The 16,378-nt window shown below is 34.0% G+C and overlaps 1 protein-coding gene across 1 annotated transcript in view; it reads left to right on the top strand.

Moving 5' to 3' along the window:
- Nucleotides 1–16,378, top strand: part of DOCK3 (dedicator of cytokinesis 3) — a 500,037-nt gene that overhangs the window by 364,795 nt on the left and 118,864 nt on the right. The window contains exon 13 of the mRNA XM_031958628.1: nt 14,964–15,052. Within this exon, the coding sequence (XP_031814488.1) occupies nt 14,964–15,052 (89 nt within the window). The remainder of the gene's footprint in view (nt 1–14,963; nt 15,053–16,378) is intronic.

Genomic DNA, 16,378 nt, shown 5'->3' with positions numbered 1-16,378 from the left:
TAAAGGAACAGAAGGCTTGTGATATGATAATCCAGAAGACAAAGGAGCTAGAATTACAGCCAAAAAAAAATCTAACCAATAATACAATCCTCCAGGTGAAAAGAGGATATTTAATGAAATAAATTACTTTCAAGCATTCCTGATGAAAAGATCAGATCTGAATAGAACATTTGATATTCAAACATAAGATTCAAGAAAAGAATAAAAAGATAAATATGGAAGAGAACTAATAAGGAACTCCATGAAGTTAAACTGTTTAAATTTTATGAGTTGTTATGTATTATTGTAAAGAAAATTATTATATTTTTATTTATTAGGGTGCTTAGAAATAATCTATATTAACAGAGGTCAAAAGTATGAATTAGTTATATTTAAATAATGTCCAAAAAATGAAGGGGTGAGAAAGAAGAATTCACTAAAAAAGGAGGAAGGGAGAGATAGAATGGGGAAATTATCTCATATAATAGGAGTGCACAAGGAAGAGCGTTTACAATGAAGGATTTCATTCTCATCAGAATTGATTCAAAAAAGAAGGGGGGAAATACATACACACACACACACACACACACACACACACACACACACATACACACATACACACACACACAGATGTACCCAGTTGAGTATAGAATCTTATCTTGCCCAACAGGGAAAAAAAGGGGAAGGGGATAAAAGAAAAAATGAGGAGGTAATGATAAAAGAGAGAAGAAATTAAGGATAGCAGTACTCAGAAGCAAAATAGACTTGAGATGAGACAGGGTAAAAAGAGAGAAGAATAAACTGAAGAAAATAGGATGGAGGGAAATACATAGTAATCATCATTGTACAGCTGGGTGGCTCAGTGAGTAGAATGCCAGGCCTGAAATTAGGAGAACATATCTTCCTGGGTTAAAGTCTGTCCTCAGACATTTACTAGCTGTGTGAACCTGGGCAAGTTACTTAAATCTGCCTCAGTTTCCTCATCTGTAAAATAAACTGGAGAAGGAAATGGCAACCAATCCAGTATCTTTCCCACAATGAATCAAACATGACTGAAAAGGACAGAACATCAATAACTGTGAATGTTATGGGATGACCTCATCCGTGGACATGAATAGCAAAATAGATTCAAAAGTAGACTCTAACAATATGTAGTTTACAGGTAATCTTCAAAGAAACTCAAAATAAGGAAGTGGAGCAAAATCTGTAATGTTTCAACTGAAGTCAAAAAGGGCAGGGATAGGAATTATGTTTTCAGACAAAGCAAAAGTAAAAATAGACCTCATATGGAGATAATATAAAGAGATAATTTTGATAAAAAGGTACCATAGACAATAAAGTAATGTTTTTAAATTTTTATAGCAAATTTCTCTCATAAAAGCCTATTTTCTCAAATCTATAAGGAATTGTCGAGTTTATAAAAATAAGAGCCTTTTCCCAGTTGATAAATTGTCAAGGAATATGAATAGGCAGTTTATATATAGTTATATAAAAATGCCCTAAATCACTATTGATTAGAGAAATACAAATTAAAACAACTCTGAAGTATCACCCCACATTTATCAGAAATGCCAAATGCTTGAAGGAATGAAGGAAAATAGGGACACTAATGAGCTGTTAGTAGAGTTGTTAACTAATCTAACCATTCTGGAGAAAAACTTAGAAACATTTCCAAAGGAATATAAAACTACATACCCTTTGACCCAACAATAGCACTACTGAGTCTGAGTCTACACGTCCAAAGATTTCAAAGCTAAATGGAGAATTTATATGTACAAAAATATTTATGGCAGCTCTTTTTGTGGTGGCAAAGAACTGGAAATCCATGGGATGCCCATTAATTAGGGAATGGCTGAACAAGTTGTGGCATATGATTGTGATGGAATGCTATTGCACTGTAGCAAATGATAAGCAAGATGGTTTCAGAAAAACATAGGAATACATATATTAATGCACAATGATGCACAATGAACTGAGTAAAACTAGTAGTAATTACAATATAGTAATGATGATCATCTGTGAAAGACTTAGCTATTCTGATCAATACAATGATCCAGTACAATCCCAAAGGACTCATGATGATAATTTTCTTAATTCTTTATAATATGGATAATATGGAAATGGTTTGTATGATTTCACATATATAAGTCATATATTATTTATCTTCTTGGTTGGTGGGTGAAGGATGAGAAGGCAGGGGAGAATGTGGAACTCAAAAATTTTTTTAAAATAAGTGATGTTTTTTAAAGGTTAAATACAACTACGTTATAGTTTCATAGTTTCTTCAGTTTGTCATCCATTAGTATCTCATGCCTTTGCTTACCACAGAGAACTCAACACTTAAGTCAGGCAATCCTTGGCAGGATTTCCTCCTGTAGTTGCCTACCATACAGTGTGAAGCTGAATTATTTTTATCTTATTTGTCAGGAAACCAGGCTTTTAAGGTGATCAGAAAGCAAATCAGCACTCTCTTTTTAGTGTGGTATTTTTGGTACATGGAACAGAAAATGTCTTCAAGATTGAAGCAAATATTATGTGGATAATAATGAGTAGACATAGACCATAGGAACCCATCCAGAAAGGTTCATATTGACCCACTGATGTTGACAGATTGATCTTAGTGTCCTTGTTTAAACTAATAATGGGACATTTATTGGCAATGAAGTATATTTTTCTTATGGCCAAATGATATTTGTAAAGCACTTCTGGCATAGAGTAGGTGCTATTATTCTCTGTCCTTATGTTCTTTGACTGATGAGCAAAATAAAAAGTTGTAAATTCTTGATCAAATGGTGAATTTAATTCCATTAGATTTCATTGCTGCTCTCTCCTTTCCAGAGACCTTTCCAAGACTAAATAGCATGAATTCATTGAAAATAAACAGAAATGAGTTCAGTTGACAGATATTTATTGAGCACCTACTATGTACAACATATTGGCCCTACAACCTTTTACTTAGAATTTAGCTTGGCAAGGATGAAAACCAATTTTAAAAAAACACAGTAAATTATGTCACCACAAGGACATAGAATTTTATTTTGGTTCCAGCAAAAATGGAATCAGATGCTAAATATATTTAAGACTTAAAGGGTTTTTAATCCAATTGGAAGATTGGCAGTATTAGAATACAATTACACAAGCCTGGCAAATTCCTAGGGATATTGTGATTATAATCCTTGTGCTTATGAAAAGATTCCCATCTGGTAGACAGTTCCAGGACTGATAGCTCACTATTTTTTGCTCCCTTTCAAAGTACAGAAATACCAAGAAATGTTTGTCTTATTTATAAGTTTATTCATAAACCCCTTCCCAATTCAACATTTAGTGAATACCTTCTGTATGCTGAGAAGTTGAGTTGGTTCCAGATGAGAAACCAAGAGGATCCCAAAATTGAGAGGGAATAGTATCTGAGCATAGATGGCAAAAGCCTTTTTAGAGCACGAGTAGCTGTTGGCAGTAATATTCAAAATTCCTGTCACTAGGTAGAGAAAGTTACCATTCCTGAGTGTTCTCATATGCTCAGGGAATCACAAAAAAGACTAAGCCTAGAATTTAGCAATGGACTCTCATGAGCTTAGGAGAGAACAAAAAATAATGTCCCCTCTGATAGTTACTGGCTCTTCCTGTTCTGATCAACCCCTTACAACAATCATCTGAAATTTAATTTTGTGCGGAAATTATGCTTTTGTGTCTTAAATCATTATTTCCCAATTCTTCTTTTTGTTAGTTTGAGCCTTCTTTTTCTGATGGAAACCAAGTCATTCCAATAGAATATTGTTCATCAACAATCATTTATTAAGGACTACCTATACACCAAGCACTCTACTAAATAATGGAGAGGCAAAAAAGTAAAAAACATGATCTTTGCCCTCAAGAATCTCACATTCTTGGTATTGGGGAATACCACATGCAAAAAAAAATGTGCATACAAAATATATACACTGTAAATAGAAGTGGATCAAGGAGGAAGGCACGAACCATGACGGAACCCAGGAAAGGCTTCTGCAAAGGGTGAAATTTGGACTAAATCTTGAAGCAAGCAAAATACACCAATAAATACAAGTGAGAAGGGAGAATATTATAGGAATGGGGAACAGTCAATGAGAAGATAGAGTAAGAGGTGAAGTGTTACATGAAAGGACCAGTAAAAAGTCAGCGAATCATAGAATATAATGAAGAGAGTTGAGTAAGAAAATTGGAAAGTTGCCGGTTGTGAAGAGCTTTAAAAGCAAGAGATTTTTTTTTAACATTTCTTTTTTTTAACTTTTGCTTTCCAAATTCTCTCCTTCACTCTAGCCCCTGCTGCTATTCTCTGAGAAGGCAAGCAATGTGATATCAATTATACATATGAAATCATGCAAAACATACTTCCATATTAGCCATGTTGCCCAAATAAGCCCTGTCTGCAATCAAGAGTTTATCGATTCTCTTTCTGAAATTGGATAGCATTTTTCACTACGAGTTCTTTGGGACTGTCTTGGATTGTTGTATTGCTGTGAAAAGCTAAGTCATTCACAGTTGAACATCATACAGTACTGCTATTACTATATATACATGTTCTCCTAGCTCTGCTCATTTTACTTTGCATCAATTCATGTGTAAGTCTTTCTGATTTTTCTGAGAGCATGCTGCTCATCATTTCTTGGAGCCCAATAGTATTCCATCATAATCACTTACAAAAGCTTGTTCAGCCATTTTCCCCCTAAAAGGATGGACATATCCTAAATTTCCTATTCTTTGCCATCACAAGAAGAACTGCTATAAATATTTTTGTAAGGTAAGTCTTTTTCTTTTTTGCCCCCTTTAGGATACAAATCCAATATTGGGTCAGAGTATACACATTTTATAGCCCTTTGGATATAAATCCATATTATTCTCCAGAATTGTTGGACAAGTTTGTATTATTATTGTAATTGTATTATAATTTTGTTGTAATTATATTGTAATATCAATAATGTATTATTGTCCCAAGTTTTCCACACTTCCCTCCAGCATTTGTCATTTTCCTTTTCTGTCTTATTATCCAGTCCAATAGGTAAGAGGTGTTATCTCACAGTAAAAAAGGATTTTATATCTGATCCTGGAGATAACAGGGAAGCACAGGAGTTTATTATGCAAGGGAGAGGGGTGTTACATGGTCAGACTTAAACTTTAGGAAATCACTTTGGCAGTTGAATGAAGAATGGTTTGGAGTGGGAAGAGACTTGAGGTAAGAAAATCAATTAGAAGGCTATTGCAGTAATCCAGATGTGAGCGGATAATGGACTGCACCAGGATGGTGGCTGGGACAATAGAAAGAGACATATAAGAGAGATATTGTGGGTTTGGCAACAAATTAGATAAGGAAGATAGCTTTTTCTTTTCCCCAGGAAATCAAAAAACTACTCACCACTATTACTGAAGCAATTAACATTTTTTTCTATTTGAAAAGTCTCTAAATTCATTCAAATTTCTGAGGGAATTGCATTATTGGTGGCTAACTAAAAATGAATATGGGCAATTATTCCTTAAACCATGCTAAAAAAAAAATAAAGGCTCAGAATGATCAATAAATTACACATTTCTTATTCAAACTTAAACTGAAAACTGGATTTTTCTTTAAATAATCAAAGAATACCATGTCACAGTATTAGACATATTCTCAACAATATGTCATAGATTTAATGAATCCACCATTATGCTTTAAAAAAATAATCATTATTCTCTTGAATATATTATACAACTGGTAGAAGAGAATAAAATTATCATTATATTCAAGTGAAGTATAATCTCTCTAGTTTTAAGAGATAATTTGATAGTATAGCACCAAAGAATACCGATATGTAAAGTTGAGAAACATGACATTTTTTCAGAGATCTCCTGGTAGGAAATCAGTAACTAATAGGAAAATTGCTCAGTTAAAAGAAGCAGGGGTCAGGAAGAACAGTCTAAAATTGGAAAGACGTGTCAAAAAAGAACTGATCCATGATGTGAACAATCAGAACACTTGTTTCCAATGTATATTATTTTTCAAAGAAAGGTTCTCTCAGACAGAATAGGGAACATTTTCTTCAAAATAAATGTACTTTTGTAAACTTTTTCAACCCTTTCCTTACTGCTGGAGATCCGTGGCATATAAGGGAAGCTTAAAAAGTTTTTATTGATTGAGTGATTGATTATTTGCCTTGGGTTGTAGGGCACATAGGTTCTGTAGTGAAATTATCTTACAAAGATAACAATAAATTCAGTGATTAGGAAAATAAAAGGTTTAATTTTATTTTTAAACTATTTAATAATTTATACAAAGCCATAAAAAAGGAAATAAATATTCACAAACTAATAATTTCCATCATTTTGCCCTATTTTTCGAATTGTTATACAGGGTGTTGCAAAAGTCATGGTGGCGTTTTAATTTGTTGTTTCCTTGTTTTGAACTATGAGGCATATTTATGTTAATTTTCTTTATTTTTCTCTTCTTCGATTCCTGAGAGGGGGGACTCAAAGTCCCTCTGATTCTTAATACTGTAGCTCATTTCTCACTTTTGCCTGATTACCTGAATCTATTCTTTTCAGTGCTTTGAACAAAAGCTCTATTTCATGAGGTTTCTTTTCTCAAATTCACATTAGAATCATTTTGTCTTTTAGAACTTTGTAAATGCTTTTCAAGGTAAAGATAGTTATGATGCTTTTTCTTTACATCCTGGGCCACTATCAGCAAAAGTTATCTATTCATCCAGGGAATTGGATCATATGTGATTAGGTAGCAATTCATTCTAGGTAGCAATATAGAAATTAATAATGTATTTATGCTATATTCTGTTGCATGTTTTCAAGGGAAAGTGAAGACAAAAGGAAAGGGGAAGTTAAAAGCATCATAATTTATTCTAAATATTCCCCAAAGGTATTTAACTTCTAGAAGTACTAGTAAATAATCCTTCAGAATTTGTTCAATTGTAAAGTATAAATTAATGGAGAAAAAGCAAGCTTAATTTGATGCTTTAGAATGAAATCATGCCTACATCCTCTGCATGCTAAATTCATTATTGACATTCAGTCATCATTGGTCTGGAACAGTGTGAATGATGAGATTTCATAGATCTCATTCAGTCCAAAGTCTTGAATAAGACAAGGATAGAGCATTATCTTTTATCCTGAGCTGGATCCCATGGTTTTGAAGGAGAAAACTGATCAGATTGTCATAGACTACTTGGGAAGCTGAAGATTCTCTTGTATATAAGGGAATGCTAGAAGACTCTATTTCTGGACTTCTACTTTATTCATTGATCTGAATTCCTACTTTTGTTTCTTAGATCAGTGGGTTTAGCAAGAAAGGGCCAGTAGCTGTATTCCTTTATTTTGCTACAAAACCAAGAACTAGCCGACTCATCCCAAGATTCAATCTGAGTAAATCTGTGTTCAGGTATATTAATTTTGGGTAGGATATATATGTTTCACTTTTCTGGTGCAATTACTGCTCACAAAATCACCCATTTAGAAAGCAGCTGCTGCTAAATAAATAAATGGTGGGAAATAAAAATAACCAGATTAAACCCCAATTCCTATTATTTAAAATGAAATACCAAATTGACTCATCTGATATTTTAGAGAGCCAGTAAGTTCTAAGGAAGAAAAAACTAATTAGAAGACATATATTCTTATTTAATCTAAAATCAGTCAAAGTATTTGTTTATAAGAAAAGCTTCATAGCTCAAGTTATTTATTGGCCGGACCAAAGATGCCAAAATAAATTATTTGTCTGTTTTGAGGAAAATAATTCCTTTAGAAGTTATTTTATTTGGTGAACACCATTAAAAATAATTTCTAAAAATAAATTGGGATTCTGGAAGGAAAAGAAAGGGTTAATGTAAGTAATTGTTTAAGAAAATAATAGACTCATAATGGAAGTGAAAGTTGTTTGTGTTATATTTCACTAGTAAAGCAGGAATTTTGTTAGAGATTCCTTTTGGTAGTTTTGAAATACAAACATTTTCTTTATACTCAATGTGAGATCTTAGGGTAGCTGAGGTTAGGAAGGTGATGGTTTATTGCTGTATAAGGCTAGTCATTTGGGCAAAACAATAATAGGTGCTGAAGATTTTTCTGTTTGTCAGACACAGATGGTAAAGCAATTTGGCCTAAATGTGGTTTTAATAAATGCATTGCTTGTAAAAGGTAAAGGCTGCTGGAATAAAAAATAGCTAGATTGCAGCCTTGAAATGATTAAGGTCACTACAGTGTTAGAAATGACTATGGTAGTTGCAAATATATATTTGACCAACTAAATTTAAAAGCAAAAAATGTTGGTAACAATAAAAAAGCAAAACAGGTTGCTTATTAGGAAGAAAACTTTAGTGCTTTTGAAAAATATGAAGTAGATACTTCTAGAAAGTGAAATTGTATTAAATTAATATTGAACAGCTGGGTGGCATAACAGATACAGGGCCAGTCCTGAAATCAGTAAGACCTGAATTCAAATCCAGATTCAAGCACTTACTTACTACTAGCTTTGTGACCCTGGACAAATCACTTAGCCCAATTTGCCTTAGTTTGCTCATCTGTAAAATGAGCTGAAGAAGGAAATGGCAAACCATTCCAGAATCTTTTCCATGAAATCCCCAAATGGGATCACAGAGTGTCAGACATGATTGAAATGAGTGGACAATAACAATAAAATCCTGAATGAAAGAATTCTTTCGCTCCTGTGTCTGTAATGAAGTCAAATTGGTAGAAGAGTTGTAATGGGAATTTTTGCAACTGTAACAAGAAGCAAGAAAGATATGCTTGTTTGGGGGAAGATGAATCAAAAATCTTGGAATGCTAGAACCTTAGTCCTTTGGTTCATTTGTAGCTTTTTAACTGATTTGCTTTTGTTACTAGCTGCTAATTGGACTTTGTCCACCCACCTGCCTCTTTCTGCTTTCTTCTCCTGCATCTTCTTTCCACCATCACAGTGCAATTGTCTATTCACAATAGCACTTTCAATTACCCTCTTGGTGCTGATAATAAGGAGAGTACCTGGCCTCAGATACATTTCTTTTCTTACCATTGTTCAAGTAGGAAAAAGGGTAGGACCCTCAGGAGATTACAGCAACATCATTACAGCAACAACATGGGTTGTCCCAGTTATGGCTCTTGCCAACTCACAAAGAAACAATTGCTAAATTTTCAGTGTGAGCATTTATACCTCAGAAATTGGCATTGATAGATTGAGTCTAACAGCAATCTGCTGGAAATCCAGTTAGAAGAAAAGCCACAAGTATGTTGCTCAAACCCAAAGCCAGATCAAGAACTAGTAAGGTTTAGACAAGGAGTTCAGTAACTAGATTTTGCATGGTATCCAACCACTTTGAAAGCACTAAAAGCTTACTGATCCCCAAATGGACATGATTTTGTCATGAGATAATGCAAGAATAACACAAAACTTAATATCCTAAGAAAATAACTGCAGTATTCCATTGGGGTTCAGCCAAGAACTAAATGTGTTTCTTCTAGAAGTGCTTGGTCCTGACATAAAAGTTCAAAGTCAGAAAATAAATTAGAAGAATTAGCTAACAAAAGAAAAGAACCACCATAAAAAGCTATCATGGTAATAGGGTTGCATAAAACACAAATCCAAAAGAAGAAAAAGATTCCATGTAAAGCTTCAAAGAAAAGTACAATTTAAGCATAATTTCAACTAGAATTCCTAATGTGAAGCAAGAGGGTTTTTTTTAAGTTTAAACCATTTTGTAAATTAGATGAGAGCACTAAAATAAATAATTGGAAAAGAAATGAGAGTTATAGAAAAAAGAATTGGAAAGGAAATTAATAGTCTGACACATGAAATACAAAACCTTACCTAAGAAACAAACTCCCTGAAAATTAGAATGAACCAAATAGAGAATGAAGCTATTTGTGTTTAGAATATTTTGTGGACATTGAAGTAAAACCCACTGGCTTGACTCTATTCTTTTCCCTTTTAAAAAAGTAGAGACAATGCCTCCTCCTCCCATTCTCTATGAATTTTTAAAACTGTCAATATCTCGAAAATCATTGCTGCCAATTCTTTAAATACCTAGCACTTAGTTTATCTGGACCTAGGAAATCAAATTCATCAAGAAAGAAAAGATAGTACAGTGGGAAATGTGCTACACTTGAAGTCAGAAAACTCTGATTCAAATCTGACCTCTTTCAGTTATAAAGTATGTGTTCATGAGCAAATCACTAAACTTCTCAGAACTTCAGATCCCACATCTGTAAAATGGAAATAATAACATTTTCACTAGCATACCTAACAAGGTTATTATAATGAAAATACTTTAAAAGACTTAAAGTCCTCCATAAATGTAAATAATTATTCCTGAAGACAGATAAATGTTCTTTTACCATCTCCTTGCTTATCTCAGTTTTCAACTTCTGGTTCAATTTTTCTTTCATAATTTGAGTTCAAAAAATATCCTCTTTGCTAGCTCAAATAACACTTAAAGTTTTGTAGTTTTGCACATTACATATAATATTTCAGTTGACCCTTATTATAACCTTGTGAAGTAAATCCTATCATTATTTTCATTTTACAGAAGAGGAAACTGAGATAAACACAGAGAGGTTAGGTGACTTGCAAAGGGACAAAAAAAAAAAAAATAGAAAGCCTGAGTCCTCCCGAATTCAGGTCTAGTACGTTCTCTGTCCTATACTAGAGTTTCCTCAAACAGCTGAGTAGTTCTGCCTTTGTTCTCACTTTTTTTATCACCTTCTCATCCCCTACGACCCATAAATCTATCCCTAATTTTATTTTCCTCTTTCCCTCAAAGAAATTCTTTTTATTTTTATCATATTCTCCCACCTAAGCTTGTTCTGAGTTTTGAGAGTTACAACACTATTCTTTTACAAAGTGCCAGTCTTTAAATTCATCCTCAGGAAGCCATCTTTTTCCCCCAATTTCCCTATCATCCCCATTTAGATGGAAATCTAAATTTGTCAGCAAGCTCCAATTTCCTCAGAAGAGGTAATATTTTTCCCCATATCCCTTTCCTCGTTTTGTTTTCCTACTTAGTCATCAAATGGATTTTTGTTCTGTAATAACCACATATCTTTCCATTATCAGAAAACCAAAATCTTTCATGTTATTTTGTTACTGTGCTTACCCATTTAGTCATGATAATGTCTTTAAACATCTGAAAAATATAATTTATAATTATTGATTGAAAGAAATGACCACCTTCACAACATATTATTTTCACCTTTTTATAGTTGTTTGCTTGTTTTTTGTTTTCTTTCTCATTTTTTCCTTTTTGATCTGATTCTTTTTGTGCAGCAAAATTGTGGAAATATAGAAAGAAAAAGAAAAATAGAAGAATTGCATATGTTTAACATATATTAGATTACTTCTAATGGAAGGATGGGGTGAAGGGAGGGAGAAAAATTGGATCACAAGATTTTGCAAGGGCTAATGTTGAAAACTATCTGCATATATTTTGAAAATAAAAAACTATTATTTAAAAAAAGAAAGAAATGATCACTAAAGGATATGAACGATTCTCACATGAAGAAATTAAAGCCATTTCTAATCATATGAAAAATGCTCTAAATTACTATTGTTAAAGAAATGAAAATTAAGACAATTGTAAGGTACCACTTCACCCTTTTCAGATTAACTAAAATGACAGGAAAAGATAATGATAAATGTTGGAGGAGATGTGGGAAAACTGGGAGACTAATATATTGCTGGTGGAGTTGTAAATTGATTAAACCATTCTGGAGAGCACTTTGGAACTATGCCAGAAGGCCATCAAATAGTGCATACCCTTTGGTCCAACACTGTCTTTACTGGATTGTTCCCAAAGAGATTATAAAAAGGTTTTGGAAAAGGGCCCAAGTGTACAAAAATGTTTGTAGCAGCCCTTTTTGTAGTGACATTTTTTTCTTCTTTTGATCTGATTTTTCTTGTGCAGCATGATAAATGTAGAAATATGTTTAGGAGGATTGCACATGTTTAATCTATATTGGATTACTTGCTGTCTAGGGGAAGGGGAAAGGAAGGAAGAAAAATTTGGAACACAAGGTTTTGCAAGAGTGAATGTTGAAAATTATCTTTGCATGGATTTTGAAAAATAAAAAGCTATCATTATAAAAAGAAAGAAAGAAATGGCCACTTACCTTTTAGAGAAGTGTGTTGCAAAATATAAACATGAGAATTTTGCAACATGAAAATAAGTTTGATAAGACAGCGATTGATTTTAATCCAGTTCAATTTTTCCTGGATATTGCACCATTTAAAAAGAAAATGCAGGTAATTTACACTCTGTCATGTTTCACTTGTTTTCAGTGAATAACAAGAAAATAATCCTTGCTTAGAAAACTCTGAGCCAGTTGTTTCCTGAAGTTTGATACCCTGTCTTCTTTCTTTGGCTATAAACTATATTCTGTAAGGGCAAAGAGGAGAGACAGAGAATTCTTACTTTGTTTGGGCACTTACTTTCATTTAATAAGCATTTATTGTATGCCTTAGATGTGCCTCAAGACACTCTCCAATAACTCTTCCTTATGATTCTACAGTGGAAAGCCAGCAGACTTGACTGGGATTGTAAATTAAAAACAAAAGTGGAAAAGCCTGAACCAATTGATACTGTCTTATCAATATGGATCAATAATTCCATTCAGTAAGCATTTTTAAAGAATCCACTAGGTAAGGCTCACATAAAAGCAATCCCTGGCTTTAAGGAAAGAGCTTACATCTACTAGGAGAGTGTCCAACTTGGAGTCAGGAAAATCTGAGTTCAAATCCAGCCTTAGACACTTCTTATCTGTGTGACCCTGGACAAATCATGTAACCCCATTTTCCTCAGCTTTCTCATCCAAGTGACTTGGAAAAGAAAATGGCAAACCATTCAAGTGTCTTTGCCAAGAAAACTTCATATCAGGTCACAGAGCTTCTGAAATGACTGAGTAACAACAACAATATGCAGGTGCAATTACAATGCTATAAGTTCTCCTTATGGTAATAAAACATAAATTCTGGGGAAAGGTGAATTTTCCAAAGCTAACAAAGGAATAAAAGAAAGTATAAAATCCAAGTAAAAAAAAAATATATATATATATATATAATTTGCATTTGAGTACTTCCCAAATTATTGGTGCAATATTCCCTTACACTATTAAGTGATCTAGGAGCATTCTTGTTTGAGAAAAGATTTTCATTTGATTTTCTTTTGTCAATACTCTTTCTGTATTGCCCCAGGAATGAGTGTTGTTTCCAGAAACCTCTGTGCAGATTGCATTTCAAGCAAGTGATGACTGATTTAGTAAGCTTGGAAAGTGACAAGGAGAACCCAACAGAGAAACTAGTTTTTGCCCCATTGTTAACACCTAGATAGGTCTCTCATGTATTGATTGGTTTGACAAGTGAAGACATAGTACAATTCAAACAGTGAAGAGTCAAAGGTGCTGCCAAAACCTTTCACTCTGAAGTCCAGAAGGAATCTGACTAAAAAGAAACTGCTCCCTTTTCTGGCCACCTTCCCTCCTACTATGGCAGCCACTAGGAACGAGGAGGCCACGAACTACAGATAGTCACTAATGCTTTTTGACTTCAATTATGGTCTCCCTCCTAAGGTCAGACTTTTAGGAATCCCTGAACTCAACTCGAGCATCCTCTTCTGCAGGAGGCCTTTCTCACCCCTCCCCCGGCTCCTACTGCAGTCCCATTTAAGAGTGTTTTTCATTTTCTCTGTGTTTGATATGAGCTAACTAATGCACATGGCATCAGCTAGGTAGCATAGTAGCAATGAAATCAGGAAGACTCATCTTCATGAGTTAGAATGCAGGGCCAGACACCTGGGCAAGTCACCTAAATTTTTTTGCCTTAGTTTCTCCTCTGAAACAATGAGCTGGAGAAGGAAATGGCAAACCACTCACTATCTTTGCCAAGAAAACCTCAAATTCGGGTCATGAAAAGTCGAACGGAATTGAAACAACACAACAACAACAACAACAAAAAAAAAAAACAACTAAAATGCATGTTATCTTCCTCTTTAGAATGTAAAGTCATTGAGGGAATGAATTATTTGGGGGGCCAGGGTACTGTGTGTCCCCAGTACTTAACCCATTGCTAGATTCATAGTAAGTGTTTAATAAGTAAATGCCTGTTAGTTGATTGACTTAATTTGCAGCAATACCCAACTATAATCATACAGGTTTTCCACAATGGACTAAAAAATATCTCTTATCACTAGTTGTCAATAGTTTTAAACATATGACTATCTTCCCTGGTTACCATATAACTAAGCATTTTTATCTTAAAACCTATGCGATTTAATTTAAACTGAAAGATGCATTTAAATGTTAAAATTTGTATTTACCTAGAGTTCCCATTTGAAAGATGTATCATATTGGACTGTGTAAATAAGGAGTAATCTGTGTGATATTTGAACGAACACACAAAGTCCTTGATAGTTGCTGGGGAAGTGACAACCTTCTCATCAGATGGAGTTTGTTAGTTTGTTTTAATGGTATTTTCAAGGAGAAACTCAGAGTAACTAATTGAGGGATTGTTCGGTAGACAATGTTTGCATGATGATGAGGTTTCTCAATGTCTGGAGTAATCTCCAGTGAGTGTCAGAAAGTCTAAGGTACAGTATTATCATTTGGGAAGAGCATTCACTGTGCTATTGTCTTCTTGTGCCTTTTCTTTGAATGTCAAACTCTCTTTCCCCCATTTGTCTTCGGTTTTTTCTTTACCCAAACCAAATGAATAGCCAGGAAAAGAATTTTACTTCTGCTTGTTGGAACACCCAGCCAATTTTACTCAAGATTCTTCCCCCCATGCTTAAGGGAAACTGATTTTGAAGTCAGTAGACATATATGTGGATCCTGGCTCTGCTGCTTGCTGCTTGTGTGATCTTGGACAGCTCCCTTAATTTTATCTGCATTGCAGTAAAATGATAGGGTTGATTTAGATAACCCATAAAGCCCCTTTTATATCAAAATAAAATGAAACAGTAACATAACATATATGACTTTTATTTCAGATGCAACAATGAAAATGAATGGTACCAGGTCCATGAAAATATCATCCGAAAGTCTAGCACAAAGTACACTGCACCCAGTTCCAACTACGGTAATCTGTTTTGTTTTTTTTTAATACGATAATTTGCTTAACTTTGCACAATGGGGCTTGAGCTATGCAATCATCTCAATATCTTTTCCTAAACATTTATGTCACCTGCTTGTTCTCCATTCGTCATACTCTGGATACATGACTTAAGGTCAAGTCTAATTATGCCTTTTCTTTGTCTAGGCTGAGGAAATGTGTCTTTGGAGTCCTCCAACTAAGACTTGTGTTTTCTTGAAGAAAACCACCATCTCAGAATAAAACTGATACTTTAAAAAGTCTTTTTCAGTTACTGCTCATTGTATATCATAAGGAAATCATGTTAGTGTCAATGATGAATATAGCAATATAAAACATTATAGGATGAAAATAAAAAAAATTTCCATCTAAGTGACTTTTATCTTTTTTATGAACTTTTTCAAATAGAAGCCATTGAAATCCTTGTTCTTGAAAACCAAGGATAGTTATGAGCATGAACAAGATTTTGTTTCTTAAATTGAATGGAAAGTTATTTTGTGATTAAATCTGAAAATAGTCATTTAAAAAATATAAGGCTCTTGAAATCCTCTTGCACTTAAAGGCTACTGAATTCACAACAGAAATGGATGTTTGTTTTTTGCCATTTTCACCAATTAATTATTTCATAATCATCTTTTCTTAACCTTTTTTGTCCTTAAACTTACACATACTTTTCTGAGAGTTATGAGTTGGTCTTGAATGACAATATAAAACCAACATGCCATTTGCAGGCAGAGAACTTCCTAGACAATTTTGACTGTCAGAAGGAGCTTATTTTTTGCTCTATAAATATAAATGGATATCTGAGTAGGAGGATCTTTGGAGCAGCTCTGAGCCAGAGGCTGCAGAAGGAGAAACATTCTGGAAGGCACGTTTGGCTCCACTTACATATTGCAGTATGGTATCATCCATCCTTACTGAATAATTTATTTAGCTAAGGTTGCTTTTTCTTGTATGTGTACTTTGGGATTAGATACAAAGTGATGACTGTCATTGTCATCGGGATGCTGAGGAGCACCTTGTCCTAGGTGCTCAGAATTGCAGAACCTTGGTCTAATGAATGGGCAGACACAATAAACCTCTTTCTGACATAGGAAGGAAAGAAAAATTGGACAAAAGCCGGATTTAAAACAGAGGGGAAAGTCCCAAGGTATCTATGGAAACACAGTCCCCTTTCATCTCTCTTACATTTTTTGTTTTATTTACTTATTTATTCACAAAATGATGCCCTTGACTACCAGACTTCAGACACAAGAGTGATTTAAAACTCTTGCGACTATTTAAGACAAGGGGAATGAGTAAGAACACGTTAAT

Source organism: Sarcophilus harrisii, chromosome 1 (genome assembly GCF_902635505.1).
Source record: "Sarcophilus harrisii chromosome 1, mSarHar1.11, whole genome shotgun sequence".
Lineage (NCBI taxonomy): Eukaryota > Metazoa > Chordata > Mammalia > Dasyuromorphia > Dasyuridae > Sarcophilus > Sarcophilus harrisii.
This window is presented reverse-complemented; position numbering and strand designations above follow the sequence as displayed.